We start from the raw sequence: 21,633 nt of genomic DNA, 5'->3' as shown, positions 1-21,633 counted from the left end.
AAAATTAATAGTTTTCGAATTTTAGCGTTTTTTTTTTTTAAGATTTTTATAGCATTTTTTGTGTAGAATTTTGTAAAACTTTTTCCATTAGAGTTGTAGTATAATTATAGAAATTTGAGATTTTATACAAAAAAATTCCGTGGAAAAATATTGTAAATCCTGTTCTCTTCTTTACACAGTTGGTATTTCCATTTATAAACAATACTTTTGTTTTGCTAGCATTGAACTATGATGGGTATCAATAAGTGGTTGGTAGTCTCACTCATCCTCTCCCACAGAGTTGATACACGTAGCCGACCACAGAAAGAATCTATTTACGATCCCGCGGAGGACACTGAGGAGGTGTGAACGCGTTGGTCCCTGCTGGGCCCAATCCCAACTTCTGTTACACATTCTCAGCTTTGGATAATAAGACGAATAGATAAAACAATTCGAAAACCAGAGAGGGTACCCTCATTTGTACACATGCGAGTCGAACGACGCCGGGAGGTCTCTTGCGATGCCTCAGCAGGAGCCAGAAGAGATGGCAGACCACGTGTCAGGCATATCGAGACCCGGACACGTGGTTGCATTCTTAATATCGATTTAATTTTTTTTCTCAGGTAATTCTAAAGAAAGAAACATTTTGGCATTTTATGTATCACTTGATATTCTGAAAGCATTTGAGATGTTTGCATGAGTCATAATTAGATTAGATTATTTTTAATTCAACGATTATAATACATGGGTATATCTGTAAATGAAACGTCAACCACGTTGTAAATGTTGGATTTGACTAATATCCATTTTTATCAATTTGGATTAACTTTAATCTCGGTTTAACTTATTTTTTATCCTAGGTAGCAAATTAACATTATTTGTCGTCACTTTAATATCAGAATAAGATCTTTAACGACATTTTAACGTCAAAATGACGATAAGTAACGTCAGCTCGTTATGTAGGATTTTTTTTGTAGAATTAAAACAAGATGGAAAGTAAATCAAATCAAGATTACTATAATAATTCCCAGCAAACACCAAATATAATATAGAAGTAATGTCATATAACATAGGTACGTGTTTGCTGGGTCATTGATGAAGTTTAATGAATCTCGCAACTTGTACAATCCCTTTTCTTTCCGTTGAGGAACCGTTCTCTAAACGGGAAAGCGAGACCGATCACTCGTCGCTTCACAAACAATCAATCCGAGTTATGTGGGTCAAAGCGTGCGTGATATCGGTTTACGACCGCCAACGGCGCCGACCACGGTGGCAACAACCACCGCCTATTTATACGACGTAGGGCTTTTTGTCAGTTGTGGGGTGGTTCCAGTCCTAAACATCACATCCGCCGAAATGTGTGCCTTCTACGCTGACCGGAGAGAAAGAGGATCGCGGGGGACCGCGAGAGGCAGTGACGGCGACGACGAAGACGAAGCGCGAGGGAAGCCACGACAGGAACCACCGCCTCAGCTTTCTTCAGCGGCTTCAAACATCCGCTGCACCAGCCGCCGCCAGATCTCTCGTTTACCCCCTGCCACCTCGGTTCGCGCTTCAAAGGAACGCTCGTGCACTCGTTCATTTCCCTTTTTCACGTCGGAAGCGAAAGGATGCGTCTCGAGTGCGTCTCTGCCCGCGGTCTCTTTCTGACGCTTGTCAAAGTCTCCGCTACGTTTCCGGCTCTTCTTGCTGACGTGTTCTATACTATAGTTTAAAATTAATTATTAATATATATGAGTATAATAAAGTAAGAAAATATAGATATTTAATATTATGTACACTGTATGTATATTTACCATTTTAAGCATTCTAGAAGCAGGAAACATAAAAATTGGACAGCCAACAGTTCAATTTTTTCACGTCGTGTTACGAGAGGACTTTCTTGATCGACTGTGACCGCGTGTCACGGAGGGAGAGAGATCGCGAGATACATCTGGACCAGGACGATCGGACACGTCTCGGCCTTCTTCGAGACGAAAGAAACGAGAGAAGGGGGATGACCGGTGGACGCTGCGCGACACGCATTGTACGCCGGACCCACGTGCACGCGCGAGAGGCAGCAGCTCGTCGAATCACCAGCTGCCGATTCGCCGAGTCGACTCCTGGAAGCACGGGAGTTGATCTAAAATTAGCGGTCCCCGACATGGCACCCCCGCCTAGCCCTTACATGGCCACGTTACGGGCATACACTCGGCTACTTCGAAGGAGAGAGAGATATAGAGAGAGAGAGTTGGGAGAAAGAGAGGAGAGAAAAAGGGAAACAATAATAATCGCAGCCTACCCGGCACGAGTTGATCACGCGCGAGATCTAGCAGCTGGAACTCGTCGACGTCCGGCATGATTGGACCTTACTCCAGGAACGATTGGCGGAAGCTTATGTTAGCGAAATTTAAAAGGAAACTTTGCATTGTGAAGTAATGGCAATTACGAAAAAGAATGAAGAATTTCATTACTTTTTACACAGAGAAAGGATCTATTTTTTTTATCTTCAACTCACATTTATTACGACTAAACACGGCTATCTAATACTGATTCTTTGATTAATTTGAATACCCAAAATATCAAACGTAAAGCTGTATAGGTATGTTTAGCATATTTGAAATTTCTTTTGCTATATTTTACATACCCACACACATGTATATATAATTTTAAGCTGTAATTTCCTGTAATTTTTTTTTTTGACAGCATAAAACTGTACAAAGTATTAGAATCTCTTTTTTATCACTGTACGAGACAGGAAGTACCGTACGGGTTAGCAATGAACCACATGGCTCCCGGATGAATGAACGGTGTAATGAACGATGTCATGCCATATCCAAGATAACGCGTTAATGTGCTGGAAAAGTTCTCAATGAAGTACTGATTAATATCAAACACACGTGAGATAACATTTAATCTTATTTAATTTTTATTACTTCCTTGATTGATGAATCGACTTTTTATCCTCATTATTTTATATTGTCATAAATCAATTAAACATTTAAATAAATAGTTATTCGTGTATTGTCTCTCATTATACATGAATAATTTATTTCAACTCTATTTTGCTTTTCTTTTTTTTTTTATTCTGATATTTATAATTCTAATATAAATAAAACGAACTGTTTGACATCTTCTAATTGTATATGGAAGGAGATTGTAATAAATATAATGTGCTCAAATCCGCCTTAATAGAAAGCATCCGGAGGGTTGAAAAATAGAGAGCTGCTGGTCTCTCGCGTGCGGTTCGATTAATCGCATTTCGCGGATCTCCATCCTAAGTTCATCGTACCGGGTACATCGTTGGTATAGGCTCGCCTAACATTGAAATGAGAGATCCTTTGCGGACTCCTTGTAGGAGGAACGAACCCCGTTCCGCAGTACATCTGCGTCGAGCGGATGCAGACTGCATTTTATGGCCGCCCAATGCACAACCGATTCTTATTCGTGCACCCGCACTCACACCCTCCATCGTTCTCCGCTGAGCACGCAGTACAACGACTTCTATAATTAGATTTCCTTCCTTCTTTTGGATTTAGACACCTTCGCGGCCGCGAGTGATCTTTTGACCTGCGAAAATTAAAAGGAAGAGATTCGAAGAATATTGAAATATTTCAGCTTTCCAATCGATATTGATGTACATGATTTCTCAATTAAATAATTTATTGTTTATTTTCTTCCAACTAAATTTGAAAATTAATGGAATAATTACACTTACCAAAAAGCACACAAAGAAATTAATGGGATAATTTAATGTCTCTATTGTAATTTATTATCTTTTTTATATTGATCGTGACTTAATCGATGATCCACAGGTTTGGACGCGATGTTACGACGGCTTGAAAGGACCACGCACTCTGCGTGTCATAGGTTTCACTTCGGCTATTTCGAACAGGTTGCGCTCGTATCTATTTTTCGATCATTGGCATCGGTAGGATCCACGGATTCTTGCGCTGTCGACGACAGGTAGACATGGACATAATATAAACGGCGATAGTTAAATCGAGTCGCCATACATGAGCGCAACTCGCCATGCCAAGTGCTTGCTATCATCATCATTGCATGTAGATATCACTTAATCGTTGGTTATCAGCCAAAACGCCTCTAAACTTGTTTCAACCGTGCAAAATCGCGATATTTCGATTCAGGGTTGAAGTGCCAGTCTCTGTTGACATATATCTTCTAGTTAATTAAATTTTTTAATAACTAGGCATCATCGTTCTATTTGCTATTTCTATTAAGGGCCAACCACACCTGTGCAAGCTGTCTTTATTATGTCAGAAGCATAAAATTGGGCGAATGCCGCTTGCAATTTTACATAAGAGTTGTATAAATATATAACAGATGTAACTAGCTATGTATACATGTGACTATTTTTTTATCAAATTTGACAGCATAGAAGTCGTATAAGTCACGGGAAATTTTGCTATATATTATTCAATTATTTCTGGAATACTTCTATATATAAAAAAAATTGTAATTTTTTTCGAAAAAATTGTAATCGTCAATAATCACAGTTGATTCTCATTAGTCTTTTTTTAAATATTATAATTTTTTTCTTTTTTAAATCTTGTTTTATCAAATGTGCTTTTTTATAAGTGTAAGTGTACGCTATTTTTATGTATCGTTTAGTTAATTTTGCCTAATTACTTTATTTTTTAGTAGAGAGGCTCTGATTTATGATAATTGCCCGGAAACCGACAATCGTCACAAGAGCCACGCTTCCTGTCACGCTGTGCTTTCGTCAATGGGTGAGAGATAAATTGGTGAGGTACGATTTCGAAATTAGTATTTCTAGATCGTATAAAAATATCATTGTGCAATATCTTACTAGAAACTTGTCAAATGAGGGATTAATGTTCAGACTGTACGATAAAAATTACAATTGATTAATTTAAGTAGAAAATCATAGCGAAATAATTTCACACAGTTATTTAATTGATTAAAAGACTTAGTGTTCAAAGAACTCATGTTTATAGATCTAGAAACTTATAGTTTATAGATTTAGAATAATTTTAAAAATTTTTAAATTAAAAATTCTAATTTACAGTTTTTGAAGCACCTCTACAAAATCATAACTTGTGTAGTTTATATGAATTAAAGCAAAACGAAAGATTTGTTGCAAATATTTTATATACCTCTTTGAAATCTCTTTACTGAAAAAAAATCTATCGATTCTTATATGTTATGACGCCTTGGCAAGTCGAATCCGTCCCTGATCTGCATGCAAATACGAGCTAAACTTAGAGATGTCCGATTTCCCTCGTTACGACAGATCGCATTTTCGTCTTCATCGACCTTAATCATCTTTTTCTAGCTTCGATCTCTAAGTATGTCCCACGTTATGCCTTATAGATTACGTCCCTTTGATCATTCAAACATTATTCGAATTTATTTGAAAAAAAGTATAAACACATTCTATGCAAATAATACAAGTCGAAACTAAAATTAATCCTTTGGGACCCAATTTCTTTTTCCTTTGATAACTACTTTGGACAATTTCTACTTATTGACGTAAAACGGGAATTTTGTGGCACATGCGATATTTCGGTATTTATAACATATAATATTGTCTAATTCAATTCTCGTAGGTCATTTTTGAGTCCCAGAGAACACAACGGCGGCAAGGTACAAATTCGGTACCTTTGGGCCTCAAAGTGTTAAGATAACACGGCTTAACGGACGCACCGACTCGTGGCTGGATTCTTCAATGGGCCACTAGAAAGAAGAGTTTCTGAATGGGCACGCACACGCATCCGAAACGCGTCACGCACGTATAGCGCGATATTCCCGTGGATCTTATAGCGGTAAGATATCATTGCGTACAAGATGCGCGTCTCCACTGAGTGTCTAATATTATACTGCTACACAAGGCACATCGTGACGCACGCGATGTTTGTACGAATTATTTCGAACTCCTTTGCGTCAAGACACATCTTAAAATAATTGTATCTGAAACAAAGTAATTAAAAAATACAAAATTAACGTCAGTAGTAAATGTTGTACAATATTAATAGTTCATCAAATTATTCTTGTTAGTTAGGTAATTTATGTTAGTTCTATTATTTTCGCATTTCTTTTTTGCTTAATAATAATATCGTAAGATAATATTTGACGATTATAAAAAAACATTTATTTCTTTGCTTATATCATCAAATTTGATATAGAAAAGATTACGATTGAACTTTTTTAAGAAGAAAAACTTGATTTGAAAAAATATATGTGAAACTTTTTACATTCTAAGATTTACAAAAAAAAAGAAATTGATTAAATCGCCCTGGCAACAGACTACCGATTATAGCTGCTACTGATGTTTTGAGATCCCATATGGGCATAAAGCCCTCCGGGATAATCGCGTGCACGGGTCGCATGCGTCTTGTAGACGCACGCGTGTTAAAGGGAAGGCGGTGGAAAAGGGAATTCGAGCTCGGAGATGAGACGACGGTGAGAGAGATGGAGAGGGTGGGCGCGTGTCGGTCGCGTGCCTATTGCCACCGGTGACTCGGTTGTATATCTGCGACCCTCTCCGGGTCCCTTTAACCGCCCTCTTCGCCGTTTTTCCTGCGGCGCGGGTCTGACAAGGAGATATTTCTCAGACAATAACATTTCCGCCGGCGATGAAGATCAACCGTCGACACATGTATCGCATAAAATTACAAGGAGATTTAATAGATCGATGAAGGTTCCTTTTATCACCGTGACAAACGACGGAGACGTTTGCCGTAAGAGAAGCCGCAAGAAATTGAATTTAAGAGACTAAGAAATGAAATTGATTGTGGTCGACCCATCAGAATCTAATTACTATGAAAATTCACCTCTCTTTCTATGATATATTCAAACGTACCAATAATTTGTTCAACTGTTGACGATACTTGCTTAAATTTGTCACAGTATAGTTCAAGACCATGACCATGACCCCTTCGCCGTCTAGTTCACTTCCTTTTCCTGTCAGCACGGTCCATAAAGACCGCCTGGGCAATAGCGTTGAAAGAAACAGAATAAAGACGCTGCTGGCATACACAGCCTTGACTAAGCAGATTCTTATAATATTTTTATTTTATATATATATATTGCCTTTTGAATGAAAAAATATTGTAATTAAAAGGGCTTTTAAAAAAGGAACGAATTAGATCTCGCAGAAAGTGGAGTATACCCGAAATTAATTGCGAGGTCAGACTGCGGTACACTATACGAGACGAGCCTGTCTTTGCAGGTGGCAAGCAGGCATGCAAAATCGAAAACGGAGGGCGAGCACGCATACGAGCACGTGCTCGCATTTTGCAAGAGGCCCTCTTTTCAGAAACTGCGCGGCGGCGGCGGCAGAGACGTTGGCGGCGATCAGCTGGCGGTGTTTCTCTCTTTTCTCTCCGATCTTCGCAAGACCAAGGGAGAGAGGCGAGTCAGAAAAAAAACGCCAGAAAGAACGAAAGTGAACGTCGCCACCCCTTCTTCGTTGCGCGCACCCGCATCCTGTGGCAGCTTTCGTAAAAACCGTCGGCCCTGTCGGTTTCCATTCAAAAGCACGAGTCACGGGGGCTCATTTACGAATTTCATGACGAAACCCTACACTGGCTGAAGAGCGAGGCGTCTGCGATCTCGATCGAAGCGTCAGGAACCGAGCTTAGAGATGAATTGATAAGTAGACACGAATAAAAGGAGAGGGTGCGATCGTCTATTGAAGAAAGATCTCGCTTTTGGATTACGTCAAAGTATTGTAATCTATCTCTGAAACACACATAAGATAAAGAGATTTTATTTAAAAATATAATAATAAACATACAAATTATTAAGAAATCTAAACTCAAATAAATAATTTATGAAATTCGTCACAAGACAAGATCAGTGTTTCTGTCGAGCTGAAATTTGTAATTTGCGTAAAATGTGGATGGAAAGTGTTGAAAAATAATGGGGATTATTTCATGAATTACGGTATGTTTCGATTTTTCAATAAATACTGAATTTTATATTGCTGCAAACAAATTGGACATCTCATATCATTTTTTAAATGATTCGACATAATTATTTTTAAATCTGTGTTTCAGCAAAATTGTTTTTTCCGTGTATGGACACGATACGGAAATAAAAGTGAATAACTGTAGCAATGTGACTTGATATAAAATGAATAATGATAATAAAATTAATCGCAAGTGAACTCGTCATTTTTGACATGATATAAATACATTACGGCTACATGTCAATCAGAACATAAAATTTTACTGAATAATATCAAATGACCGGTTGGACAGAGAGATTCCCTTCGAAGGGGAGCACTCCAGCAGCACCGAGGCGAAGGGCAAGTAGCTGAATTCGTACCGATGCAGGCGATGTAAGAATAGCAACACGATCGAGAAGGCGAGGAGGAAGGAGAGAAATGAAACAGGCGGCTGATCGCTGTCTCCGGAAGGAACTGTCTCCCTTTATCCTCGAAGACATTCCTCCGAACACGAGCCAACGTGTCGTACGGTGACTCTCCCCCAAAGGGAGGCGCTTCCACGGACGTCTCCACCCAGCGTTAACCTCTTGCACCCAGAACTAAATTAAGAGTCGTTCCGGTCCAAGTTTTTTGCCACCGGCACTTCTCGAACCTTTTTTTCTTCCCGAACCTTACTCGATACATCGAAAGTATCAACCCGTTATATTTCTTCGCCATGTCTAAATATTTCAGACCCATCAGAACATCAGACCCAAGATATATATCTGTTGTAGCTTTTACTAATTTACTAAATTACACTCAATTCTTTAATTATAATTCTTGTTTAATTAATTTTTATTTTTTTATATGATAAATAAATTAAAGTTATGATTGCGATAGCAGTATTAGGCGATTAATTTATTTTTAACGCTTGTACACAGAATTACTTGATTATATTGAATTTTTTGTTGCAGTTTACCCACATTTTCGACGAAAGTGTAATTTTTTCGTGATTTTCATGAAACTTTGCTTAAGGCAAAATAGAATCATCGGTCTACCATTTATCTGCGTACAGTGGTGTATTGTTCTCCCCGTTCGCTCGCCTAAAAACAGCAACAATGCGGCGGAACATAATCGAGGCGCACGCAACGCCTATTCCTGCATAATGATTCACGTACCGTGAATAGAGAATGGTCATTAAGCTGCGTCGCCCGGTGTCATTGCACCCTAGATCCTAGAGGACGTATAGGGGAGCCGCTAAGGAAAGCGCAGACGGAAAAGTTGGAGGTACACGTAAACGGCTGAAAATCTTGACGCCTTGGCACCCGGCCAGATCTCTTCGCAGCTTATCTTCGGCCCTCGTCTTCTTCATCCCTCATCCTCCGGTGGGCGCTCTTCTGCGAAAGGCGGTCCACACCGGACTTTTATTCCGTTTTCCCGCCGATGACTACACGACGCACTGTTTCGCGGAAGCGCCCGATCGTCCTCGTCATCGTATTGCTATTCTCGGAATCTGGACGGTTTAATAGGTCCGTCCGATTACGAATCCTAGGCGCACAAGTGTTTAGATTCTGAAGCTTCTTTCGCGGAGAACTGATTATTATTTCGTGATGTCTGTGTTGCCGTAAATGTTTGTGATTACACGCGGCTCAGAACTTTTTTAGCGGCCACCTGGTGCCAACATTCAGTTTCTGTTAATCTCTCGTCGCAACTCCATTTGTAAATTTATTTTTAAATCACAAATAAAATGATAAAATCTGCATTTATATTATAGAAAATACATTTTTCTAACAAGGGGAGAACTAGAGGTGGAAATGCCCTTTTCAAATGCAATTTGTTGCAAAAGTTCTTTGAGTTCATAGTAAGAATCTTAAAACCAGCTTTAGACCTAGCTTTTAGTTTTTCAAAAAATAAGAAAAAATATAAAAATACTGAAGTCATCGAATCAATCCATAAACTACATGCAGAGAAAAGTTTCTTCGAGTTAAAAAAAAAATTTGTTTCTACCAAAGAAATTTGTGCATTGCTATATGGTTAAAGAAAAATTTCTTTGAATTGAAGAAATTTTTCGGTTATTTTTTTTTATTAGAATTAATTTAAACGTAATTTTTCTTTAGGTATATTTACACATATATTACGTAATGATATAAAATTAACTTCTTTCCTCCATTTCCTAAAATCTATCATTTTACCAAGCATAAGTTTATAGATTCGACTTCAAAAATTTAATATTTATTTTTCTTTGAAAAAATACTAAGCGATATCTGAAGCTAGGATTTGTAATGTAGACACGAAGGAATGTCTTTTGCAACATATCGCATTTTGAAAGGGCGGTTTTTTCTTCTGCTCCTCCCTTTGTAAGTTAGGATAGATTGATTGTTATTATAATAATGTTAATACGGCTTGTCACAGAGCCGAGATTAAGATATTTTTTCGAGATTGCACTGTTTTCAAAGATTTTTTACTCAATTTTATCACATAGTAAAAAATTATTGCAAATAACGTACTATAAATTTTTGTTTATTACAATTCAACATATTTCTTTACAGGTATGCATGCGAATATAATCAAACATTTTGTAAAAAAAAAATTGGAAGAAGTCATTGGAATTTACTCACGTCATCACCAAACAAAATTGAGAAACGAACGAGTTCGAGAAAAATTCGCCAACTGACGAATCTCGTCGCGAGATTCTAGATTCCAATCTTCTCGGCCTACCTTGTCGCGCCTCGTGGATGGCCGTGGAATAGAAGAGAGGTGGTTTACCCGAAGACCACGACAGCTGCATCGAGCCAGCGGGGCCTGAAAATAGCACGACAACCCCATGCCGAGGCCGCCGGAGGAGCGGCGAAGTCGAGGTTCTCTCTCTTTCTCTCTCTCTCCGCCTCTTCATGCATACTCCGAACCTCTAGAAAGCCGCCCACCTACGAGCCTTTTAAATAGCAATCGCGTGCTTTTCCCTTTTTTCCGGCACGCGGAAAGTACTTGCTGCGTCAACCGGTCGACGCGAGGAAAAGAGGGTGGCGCGCGCGCGGGAGGCCGCTGATTTATAGGAGGACCCGTGCGTGTCCGGATACTTTACGGGACGACGACACACGATACAGTCACGCTCTCACCCATCCTAAACGATCCCGGCCACCTCGTGGAATCACTCCTAATGACTCTGTATCCCTCCGTCATCGACGCAAAAAGAAAACTACATCCGCCCCCGCACTTATCCATCTTTCTCAAGCGAGAAATTACCTAAAATGGGAAAATTCCCCTCTTACAAGTACGTCCCAATTTAGTAAACTTGTACAAATCATTCAATATAATTTATTGCAATCCAGTCATTCTGAATCTCATCAGGCATTTCTTGGTGCTACCAAGTCTTCAGCATCGACCATTTTTCCGCACTACTCTTTCGGCATAGCGCCGCACGTGACCGCGACGATCGCGATTTATTCGTCAAGATCTCCTCCTCGCTATCGCCTGTCGTCGACATCGCGTATTTCCTCCTCCTCCGCATCTGGGAGCGCTCCAAGAGCGCCGAAAATACGCGAATCGCGCTGGTGGGCGGACAAAATACCTTTGGGCACCTGTAGGATGCGTCGCCGGATAAAGCGCGCAGAAAGCACCACGAGATGCATGCTGCCTAGCATTATTGGTGCCGGTTACGCTAATGGATGTTCTGCAGTCGAATTGCGTCAGTAGTTAAGGATGTGCTCTCGCTCGCTCGCCCGCTCGATGTGCTTGGTACGCGTGACTTTATTTTTGGCCGTCGACGACGATACCGTCAACGATTTACGATACCGCTGCCGAGACACCTGTTCCGCAGACTCCCATCTAGAGCTTTCTTGCGGGCGCGCGTTTTATCCGAAAACTTCACAAATATTTTGTTTTGCATGTAGACAGTCGAAGTATGGGGCGCTTCAATTTCTCTTCTTTTCTGAAGAATCTCAAGCATTTTTAATGTAGCGTGGAGAAATGACGCGGAATGGAATAAATATATCGAACAGTGGTGTAGCCGATTGCGAATCGTAAATTCTCACTGAATCGCAGAAATTGCGAATATTCTTGAGGAACAAATATATAAGCTATTTAAATACGCATAAGTAGATTAATAAAATTTGAAATAGACATTTCTTTACGAGACTTTACGTGTTTCTAAAGGTTCACAAATTGGACTGAATACATGTACACAGAAGAAATTAGTATCTTATCAACAATTCATTGCTTCATGTATAAGTAAGAATATAAAATTTTTTTTTAAGAACATGATAATCTTAAAGACATCATTTGCTTACATGAAGAAACAAAATTTCTATTTTATATATGAAACAATGAATTGATACTAATTATTTTTTCTGTGTAATCGAATTGATCTTTCTCGATTAAAATCATTCTTTTTTATTAATAAAAGAAATTGAAAATACAAATGAAAATTATTTATCTCTCAATTTGAATCACATTTTTCTTATTTCAGAATAAAGTTTAATAAAATTTGTATTTCTAATATAGCTATAAAAATATTTGAAGTGTGAAAGTTTATTAGCAAAATTGCAAGTAAAAATAATAATTAACTTTTAAAGCTAAAAGAAATCAGCATTTTAAAATTGTTGACAGAAAGCAATGTCCAAGAAATTCTGGGATGTTCTCTTAATCTGAATATTTCGCACTTAGAATAAGTTTCAGGAAGAAACGCTTCTGATCTTTTTCTTCTAATCGCTTTAGGACACGCGTTTCGCGCAAAGAACGAGATACTATGCAGGCAGTGGGGCTTTTTGGTCGACGATTGAATGAATGCCACGCGAGTTAGTCAGCGCCGCGGTGCTAAATTCGGCGGACGCCTGGCGTCGCGCCAGAAGAACCACCCAGCGCACCAACCTGTGCTTCTACCCTGTAACCGCCGACGAAATGGCGCCGTTATCATATCTGCTCGCCATCGTTTTCTCCGTTTAAATAACGTCCAAATAGATAGACGAATAATGTTGATTCTATCAAATTCTCCGAATGTGCAGCTTAAGATCCATTGCTAGCTTATTGTATTTTTGTCCCTTGCTTTTTTGCAAAAATTTAACATTATCAGAAGTAGACAAATAGTTTTAAAAATGTTTCGAATTTTAGGAATGAAAAGTAGAAATTACACTGAGAGAAAAATTATTAAATTTTGATAAATATTTATTCGAATATTACTAATGAAATATTTATTAAATATAAATATATGTATATTTATTTAGTTCAATCACCATTTAATTAAAGTATCATTTTTTTGATAGAATAAATATTTATGTACCGTCAATAGTACGAGATTGAATGATAGAATTCATTTTCTAAGGTGCAACAAATATACATATATCAATTAAAATTTTAATCAAAATTAAAATTGTCATTGTAAAAATTTATATGTAAAAACGTAATCAATTGTCTAAAAAGTTGTGAGTAAGAACTACTTAAAATAATAATAGATAATAATAGATATAATAATAGATATTAAAACATTCAATAGCTAATTATAAATCTCTTCTTACAGTTTTTTACCGCGGCAAATTATGGAAGGAATTATCACGTAATTACAGTATCACGCTCACGCAATTAATTTCGCCAATTTGCATTTGATTCAACGACTGCTGCAATTGGCAAGGGTCTAATAACGGACGACAATAAGGGATAACTTGTCGAGAGAAAATAAGGGTAGTTAGCAACCACCCTGCGCGAGCCGCAGGGGCCGCCCGTGTCCCTCCCGCGCGGTCTTTTATCCGTTCCCTCCTCCGCATGCACTCGCCACGCGTGTCACACATTGCCGACACACCAACGGGACGACCATCACATGCGCGGGAGGGAACCGGGCGGCCACGCTTCTGAGGCGCGTGCAGCTGAAGAAGAAGAAGAAGAGGAAGAAGAAGAACAAGAAGATGACGACGACGACGAAAAGCGCCGCGGCAACGGCGGTGGCTGCGGCAACGAAGGAGGTGGAGGGCGAGGGAGGTTGCGCTGCTATATGTAGCCCCGAATCTTAGCCGGGGCAACTATTGCGCCCGAAATTGCCGAAGCGAACGCAACCCCTGCTCCACTCGACATACACGCTTCCGAAACGGATCGTATCTCTCTTGACATCGTGACACACCGGTTCTACCCTCTCTTCGCGTAGTCTCCCCTTGATTGTAGATAGTAATTGGTGCAACGAGTGTGCTAGTTTGTGCGCCTTGAATTGATAAGCATGACTTGTGTGCTCTGAGGAGAAAAATCGAAGAGACGAGGAAGATGCCGCGAGCGTTTCTGATCACGCATCGCAGGTACAACGGTGTTGAAGAAGAGATCGCAGGATCTGAAAGAGGTACATTGTTTCTTTCGCGTGCTGCAGCTTTGATAAAACAATTGAAAAGCTTTAATTTAATTAATTATGATAAATTAGAGTAAAGTTCGAAAATTAAAAACCATTAAAAATTTATAGAAAAGAATACTTTAAAATAAAAATCAAATTTTTTTATTTTGTAGTTTGTATTGTAATTTAATATTATAAATATTTATTTTACTTGTAGATTATTGAACATATCAGTTATTAATTTAATTTATCATAATTTTCTAAAGCTATAAGTTAATAGAAAAGTATTGCATACTTGATGCAATTTAAAATATTGTTCTAGTTCATGTATTTCTTGCATAAATATTAATTTAAAGTTTAAAATTAATATTTTGTTTGAAAATATTTTTTCTAAATAATTTGCAATTCTATATGTTTACTAAATAATTCAAAGTTGATTTTTTATCAAAGAATTATATTTGAATTTAATGATTTTTCTAGTTAATGTATAATTTTTTCCTATTTATACTTTGATTATTTGACTATTTTTGTATAACTTTTACATAAGATAAAAGAAATCTCAATACTTGTAATATAAAAAGAAATTTATCATGTAACTCTAATGTGAAAATTTAAAATAAAATATAGCATGTACATTGCAAGTTTCCTGAAAATATATTTAACATATTAATGGCAGTGATGATATCGCGAATATCTTTCCTGCATCACCAAAGTAAATACATACATATTATTCCAAAGTTTGAGTCATCTATTAAATCCACAAAAATTCAATTTGGTATTTTTCGCAGAAAAATGAGACTCGTGACGTCGAAATCTCGCTTTTTTTTTACGCAACACGCATGACGATCGAAATCCCCTTTTCTCCGCGATCGAATTTAATCGGGAAGGAATCTGCTGGTCGTTGCTTCGCGATCAAGGTGGTGTGTCGCGCGGATTTAAGAATAGGAGACGCTAGATGCGTCACACACCAGGGCGGCCCACCGAGACGCATACCGTCGCGATGCCGTCAACCCCACCGCAGGCAGCTTTCCTTACAACGCGAACGTAACGCGTGTGTGTACACGTACATACTACGGAATACACAGAATAAACGCGTTAGGGAAGCGACGGGCGGGCGGGGGTTGGTGGCGTAGCTACTCTATTTCCGTTCTCCCCGAAAACGGAGCAGCGAGCGCGGCAGACCCCTGCTCCCGAAGGTGTTTTACGAGCCGCGCCGACGCCGGATTTCCCTGCCTATCGGTCGAGATTTATCAGAAGTGTTGCACTTGAAGTCACGTTCCACGTGCGATAGCCGCTGAAAGGCGCAATCAAATGCAAATTTATAAACTTTCTTTCGCGGAAATAGTTAAATATAGGATATATTATAATATGATAAAAATAATAGTAGGAGGATATGGATACATGTATGCTCTATAAGCGCTATAATATTATTTACTTTGATATTTTAAATTATTGGAAATATTAGAACTTTTAAATACAATAATTATAAAGTTTATGAATATTTTACGCATAATAATTTACATTAATTTTTGACCACAATAATATTTGTAGAACATATTATTTTCATAATACTTCATGGATATTGAAGTAATATATCACGAATGTTATGTCAAAACGGATGTATAACATCAACACAATATTCCCATCATAATATCAAAATAATAATATTCTTGGAATAGTATTTTAATTTTTCATAATATTTGTATAATATTTTAGGAATATTGTGTTCTTATAAGGCAGTGTATCATATAATCAGATATAATTGCTGGCTATATTAAAAAAACATGGCTAGTTATTTAAAAAATTGTTAATAGCGAAATAGATTTTGCTACAACCTTCTTAATTTGTGAATACTACATTTTTTTTATTTTCATACAGATTTCAGTCCGGAGAGGAGCGTAAGGCTGGCCGATTACAGCAGCGGTCAACCAACTTCCGATGGCGCCAGCGAGTGCGGCAGTGAGACGTCGTCCGAGTGCCCCGAGGAGCTGTACAACCTGACGAAGCTGGCGGAGGTGAGCCTGGCGGCGGCGGCGGGTACCTTGATTCATCACAACAATGTCATCTATCAGCGTCCGGCGTCATCCGGGATTGCACAGTATCCTGCGGAAGCGAGCAGGACCCTCGGGTCTCGACCTGCCGTCCAAGTGATGGGAAACCAGAACCAAGTCCTAGGCGAACGGACGAAGCTCTTCTTCGAGCGGATCGAGACCGAGAGGGAGATCCTGGAGACTCATTCCGAGGAGAAGGCTGCCTTGGAGATTTGCCTCTCGCCGCGGCATCCCTCCTGCTCCTCGCAGGAGGAATCCTGTCATTCGAAAGTACCGGTCGTCCCTGGTATTGACGTCGATCCGATATCGCTGCCTTCGACCGCGTCGATCCAAGGTCGCAGGACAGCCGCCGTGGAGGCCAAACCGGAGGATAATGAGGATCACGAGTGTCCCGACTGCGGCAAAAAGTACTCGACCTCCTCAAATCTGGCTAGACATCGTCAGACGCACAGGTCGCTGGGCGATAAAAAGGCCAGGAGGTGCCCGCATTGCGACAAGGTCTACGTCAGCATGCCGGCGTTCAGCATGCACGTGAGGACCCACAACCAAGGCTGCAAGTGCCATTATTGCGGCAAGTGTTTCTCCAGGCCGTGGCTGCTCCAGGGACACATACGCACGCATACAGGTAATGCTCTTGACATCGTTATCCAAAATTTATTTATCATACTTTTTGCTAACTCTGATACTTATGTAATTTAGTGTAACTGTATATAATCAGGTATCTGAAAAAATTAAGGATTGGTAATCGTTCGCTCTAAATTTAATTCATCAAAATTGTTTGACTCTCGGAGTTGTTTTTTGTCCGTGACCGATTGCGTTCTCTTATAATAATAGATTTCACGTAAATAAACTAAGGTAAACTATTTTTGAAGGGATTACGGTGAATTTAACAAACCTTCAATGAAGACAAATTCAAATTAATCATTCGCATGTGATTTTGGCACTCTCGGAGACGCGGCACTATTTTCAACCGAAAATTACTGATGTACAACTGTCGGTTGACATGCAACAATATATTTACGTCCTTCAATGCATTAAATAGTCTATTAAAAGTAATTAAGATGTTACCCGAGAAAGAGAAGAAATGTCAAATGTATTATATTATTTTTTATTATTTACCTTGAAACAATATAATAAAAAGTAATTGTATTCTTAAACAAATATTTGTTACATTTATGTTTTGAAACAGCATGTAAATCTGTTTACAATATTACCTATTTTTTTAAAGCTTCTTTAAACTCTACAATTATTATTCAAAATTTTTGAATGTACTACAGTCTTTTAAATGATTATATTTAAAAGATGCTTTTATTTAAGTGATAGACATTCTGAAATTTAAATATACACAAAAAGATTGTTATTTTCAATAATTATTTTCTCTGCTCTAGGTGAGAAACCTTTCAAGTGCACCATTTGCAACAAAGCCTTTGCCGACAAGTCGAACTTACGGGCTCACATACAGACACACTCGAATACCAAACCCCACGTGTGCGGTCGTTGTGGCAAGGCCTTTGCCTTGAAATCGTATCTGTACAAGCACGAAGAATCATCCTGCATGCGTGCCCATCACCGATCGTCCACGGACAAGCCCGAGCAGATCGAGCAGCAAAGAACATCATCGCCGGTAAAACCGAGTGCTCCCTTATCGTCGTCCTTGAACAGATCGCAGACGACGACGCCGTGTATCACGGCGTCGCCCACCAGTGTCATAGTTCCTCGACTAGGGCTTGAGCGTGACCAGAAAGACTCGCCGTCGGCGTTCTCCGCGATCATCAGGCACACCAGGACGTCAGACGTGTCCGCGGCGGCACCGTCGAAACGACCCTGCAGAGAGAAAACACCCTCGGACAATTCAGAGGGGCAGAGCCCGGATTTGGGGATCAAGGATCCAGAATACGTGTCTAGAATGGTCATCAGAACGTCGGTGATATCACCCAATCCGGAACACCTGCACCTCCGTTTCGAAAATGACGTTAAGAGTTCCTCGACTACGTTCGATTATTCCGACCCGACGAGATCCTCGTCCTTCTCGAGACCCGCCACGATGACTTTGGCCATCGCTTAAAAATCGATCGATACTTAGCGATCAAATCGAGTCAATCAATCAATAAAGAGAATTCAGATTTGACTTCGTACTTTAAAACGAATTTTTTACAACAAGGATTCTCTCGAGATTCACGAAACTCGATTGGAAATTATAATCAAATGGGGATTCCAGGGTATTCTAGAATTTTAAACGTCTCTGTATTTTGCAGGAAATTAAAAGTAAGTTCAGAAATTTCTTTTATTTTTCATTGGAAAATTATTGATCGAAATATCAATCATATCTCATTAAAGATTATAACGAGGTATGATTATAATACGAGATTATATTACCAAAAGATATAATTGAAAAATTGAAGAAGAAAATTTGAATTGTTAGAGTGATTGTATAGAAGTCACAAAGTTACCGATGTTTCACTTAATCATAAACTTTTAATTTAAAATGTGAATTTCTTTCTCATTGAAAATTTAATTCAAATTAAAACATTAACTTTTACATTAATATATATTGGTAACAGTTAATGGACAATTTCGATGGCGTTTTCGCGTTATCAAAGCTCTAATAGCACATAATATCAAATATCGTGATATCATACAAATATACATTATATGTTACAATACATTATATGAATATTCATACGATATCTAGAATATTCATCCTGGTATCTTGTATGCTGTTAGGGAGATTATTTACAATTTTTACTATTGACTGCTACTATGAATTTGTTTTAATTCTATAATCAAACAAAGACTATTTCTGGCAATGCTGAATAACATGACGAACATTAGCAAAGAAATCGACAGAGTATTGTGTGTGACAGATATTATTCCAAGCATCTTCCGAATTAGGGACCATCTAGCGATTAATTGTAATAACGTTAAATTTGTAAGTGTGTTTAATTTACCACAATTTGATGTAAAGTCGTGCCTATATAGTATCGGGTTGTGTTTTAGCACGCGCGCAACTCAATACAGAAGTTCCGAACAGAATTGGCATGTACAGATGAACGCGTGAAAAAGATTTTCGAGAGCGTCTGTTAAACGCCAAACTCGTGACCTTATCTATTTAAAGGCGTAGCGTCGCTATCGCGCGGCGTTAAGCGATTGAGATTGATCATCGACACGAACTGAATTACAGTGCCATCGTGTTATTATTTTAGGATTAAATGAGAGTTTCTCCGCGGCTCTTCGAGGCAGCTACCGAAGATGTAAATACATATGTACGAATGACAGGTGCGCGAAATGTGTGAAGCGAATATATCACAGGAAAGGTATGAAAATATATATTTGTCCTACATTTTTACATTTTTGCGATCGCAATTATGCGCGTCGTGATGCAAGTCGTTGCGTCAGGACGTTTTTAAAAGCAAAGGCGTGTATCTGTGATTCGGAATTGCATAAGAAGCCGGCTCCAGGCAATGCGATCACATGCCAAAAAAATTTATAGAAATAAAATATATATACAATATTATATATATTTCATATCATAGAAATAAGTTAAGACCCAGCTGGTCGTCCACTAGTGTACCCACCTGTTATGTGATGAATTTTGCTGTATTAATTTTTATGCAATTAGAATATTATGTGTGTAACATCCAACGAACATTATTCAGTCGAGCGCGTCGCTCACAGCCGTATTGTAGTTTTTGCCAGCAACGTTCTCCAGCAGCAAATTATTTGTAGCGACAATAAATAGGCCTTCTTTTTTCGTTCGTTTGCGGTGCCAGAGATTGGCGTCCGATCAGAGTGTCGAACTAGTCGAATCCGTTTCGCCATCGTGAACGCAATCTGCCGTGAGAAAGATCTCTCTTGATCTATCCTTAATTTATCGCGACAGACGTTATCTCGATTGATGGATATTAAATATCCCCTTTTTTCCGGGATACTCAACGAACGGCAAGATTACGCAGATTATGCGAGTGGCAACGGTTATGGTAAAGATTTTTTTGTAGATATAATGTCGCGTAAAACAAGATCGATCGCCACGTACGCCGAGGAATCCGCTCGAGTTGTACGTAATTATAATTAATTGACGAGTGATTCTCAGACACACACGTGCGTCCTAGTCATTCGATAGATCGCCCATGGATGAGAATAGGGATCCCGATCTCGCGATTAAGCACGTAGTCGCGTTGACCACATATTGTTGTAAATAGCATTCCCACTTTTACGTATTAGATTTTAGTCGCGCGCGCGTGAAGGTGAGACCGTTCCCTGGCGAAAATAAAGCGTAAATTTAGACGTCGGAATGTAAATAAAGCATAAGGAAAGTGTGATGAAAGCGTAAGCGATCTCTGTGTAAAGCGTAGATTGGGACATCGGAACGTAAGACACTTGTATGATGCTTGTACGACGTTTCAAGAAGCTTTTTATTTTCGCCAGGGTTTTGATGCCGTTTTTAGCTAGCGATTTATTACAACCGTTGTATTATACGTGCTATTTGTACACTGGAGTGCCTATGCGAAACATTTACCCGCATCTTTTTGTACGAATTGTAAAAGTATCTTGTTTATCGTAACGGAAGAATAATACATGAAGTGAAATATGTACATGTTCGAAAGCTCGAATTAACTTTGAATCCGTCATGTCCAGGTCTGTTTTCACACTGAGAAAAAAAAATGTATTGAAAAACTAAAATATTTAATCCGATATGTGCAACTAAATATTGAGTTAGTTTACTAAATTCTTGAAAATTAAAAAATTTAAATGAGGGTTGATACGAATGAACTTTGTTTTGTGCAACTAAATAATTGTTAAATCAATCAATGTTTAATTGATCGTATTGAACTAATATTTTAGTTTTTTCAATTTTTCAAATTTTTTTCTCAGTGCAATTCCTTCAATCCTGCCTCATGAGTGATAAAATTTAAAAGTTATATTAAATAATTTAATTCCACGCCCCTGTCGGATTGCAGCACGCGCAATCACATAAAGCTTCCCGTTGAATACTCTCCCGCGTCGCCATTTTATTTATTGAACTCATTATCGCGCCGATGAACCATGCGATCATTAGCTACGCTTGGTAGTAGGATAAACAGCGACTAACTGTGTTTAACAAATAGATTGGACTCGGTAATTAGGCCAACGAAAGCGAAAGTGACTAAACCCTCGATAAGTCAAGTTAACTCAATGTCGCTCGATTGGTACGTATTTACGCGACTTCAAATAGAAGCAAACGAATCTTTTTGTTTTAAATGTCATAAATCAAGCTTTATCAATAACGTAACTGAGAAGCCTGACTACTTTATGTATATTTATATTTTGTTTCTGAATTATAAATTGTCTCATAAATATTTTCAAATAAATATATAAATATATATTTACACTAAAATAAAAATTTTTTACGTTTCAATCATTTTTTTATA

At 38.5% G+C, this 21,633-nt stretch overlaps 1 protein-coding gene and 1 long non-coding RNA gene across 11 annotated transcripts; one reads left to right on the top strand and one right to left on the bottom strand.

Annotated features, from left to right (window-relative positions):
- The first annotated feature begins 58 nt into the window (after nt 1–58).
- On the top strand, nt 59–20,823 carry LOC105205555 (zinc finger protein 8). 10 transcript variants are annotated; one of them, XM_039454959.1, is made up of 10 exons: nt 59–602; nt 1,785–2,560; nt 2,665–3,924; nt 4,621–4,729; nt 5,550–5,765; nt 8,845–9,399; nt 10,420–10,728; nt 12,584–14,186; nt 16,053–16,850; nt 17,614–20,823. In XM_039454959.1, exons 8-10 carry the CDS (start codon nt 14,114–14,116, stop codon nt 18,288–18,290), a joined length of 1,548 nt encoding a protein of 515 aa, XP_039310893.1. In that variant the 5' UTR covers nt 59–602; nt 1,785–2,560; nt 2,665–3,924; nt 4,621–4,729; nt 5,550–5,765; nt 8,845–9,399; nt 10,420–10,728; nt 12,584–14,113; the 3' UTR covers nt 18,291–20,823. The 10 variants fall into 10 exon arrangements, with proteins under 10 accessions (XP_039310893.1, XP_039310887.1, XP_039310892.1 ...); XM_039454953.1 differs by lacking the exon at nt 59–602 and having other exon boundaries at nt 1,678–2,560; nt 2,665–2,858; nt 3,774–3,924; nt 17,614–20,819; XM_039454958.1 differs by lacking the exon at nt 59–602 and having other exon boundaries at nt 1,678–2,560; nt 2,665–2,858; nt 4,624–4,729; nt 17,614–20,819.
- On the bottom strand, nt 696–1,915 carry LOC120358957. Its single transcript, XR_005575844.1, has 2 exons — nt 1,776–1,915; nt 696–1,683 (listed from the first exon to the last, which is right to left on the bottom strand). It is a non-coding gene; the product is annotated as an uncharacterized LOC120358957 (long non-coding RNA).
- Nucleotides 20,824–21,633: the final 810 nt, after the last annotated feature.

This window comes from Solenopsis invicta, chromosome 11 (genome assembly GCF_016802725.1).
Source record: "Solenopsis invicta isolate M01_SB chromosome 11, UNIL_Sinv_3.0, whole genome shotgun sequence".
In the NCBI taxonomy this organism is placed as follows: Eukaryota; Metazoa; Arthropoda; class Insecta; order Hymenoptera; family Formicidae; genus Solenopsis; species Solenopsis invicta.
The sequence above is the reverse complement of the archived record's forward strand: the minus strand, read 5'-3'. Positions and strand labels throughout refer to the sequence as shown.

Excerpts from the sequence above, each read along its gene's own strand:
- LOC105205555 (XM_039454959.1), top strand. The coding sequence starts at position 14,114 with ATGCCGCGAGCGTTTCTGATCACGCATCGCAGGTACAACGGTGTTGAA. Across the intron at positions 14,187-16,052 it reads GATCGCAGGATCTGAAAGAG|ATTTCAGTCCGGAGAGGAGC; the intron begins GTACATTGTTTC and ends ATTTTCATACAG. Across the intron at positions 16,851-17,613 it reads ACACATACGCACGCATACAG|GTGAGAAACCTTTCAAGTGC; the intron begins GTAATGCTCTTG and ends TCTCTGCTCTAG.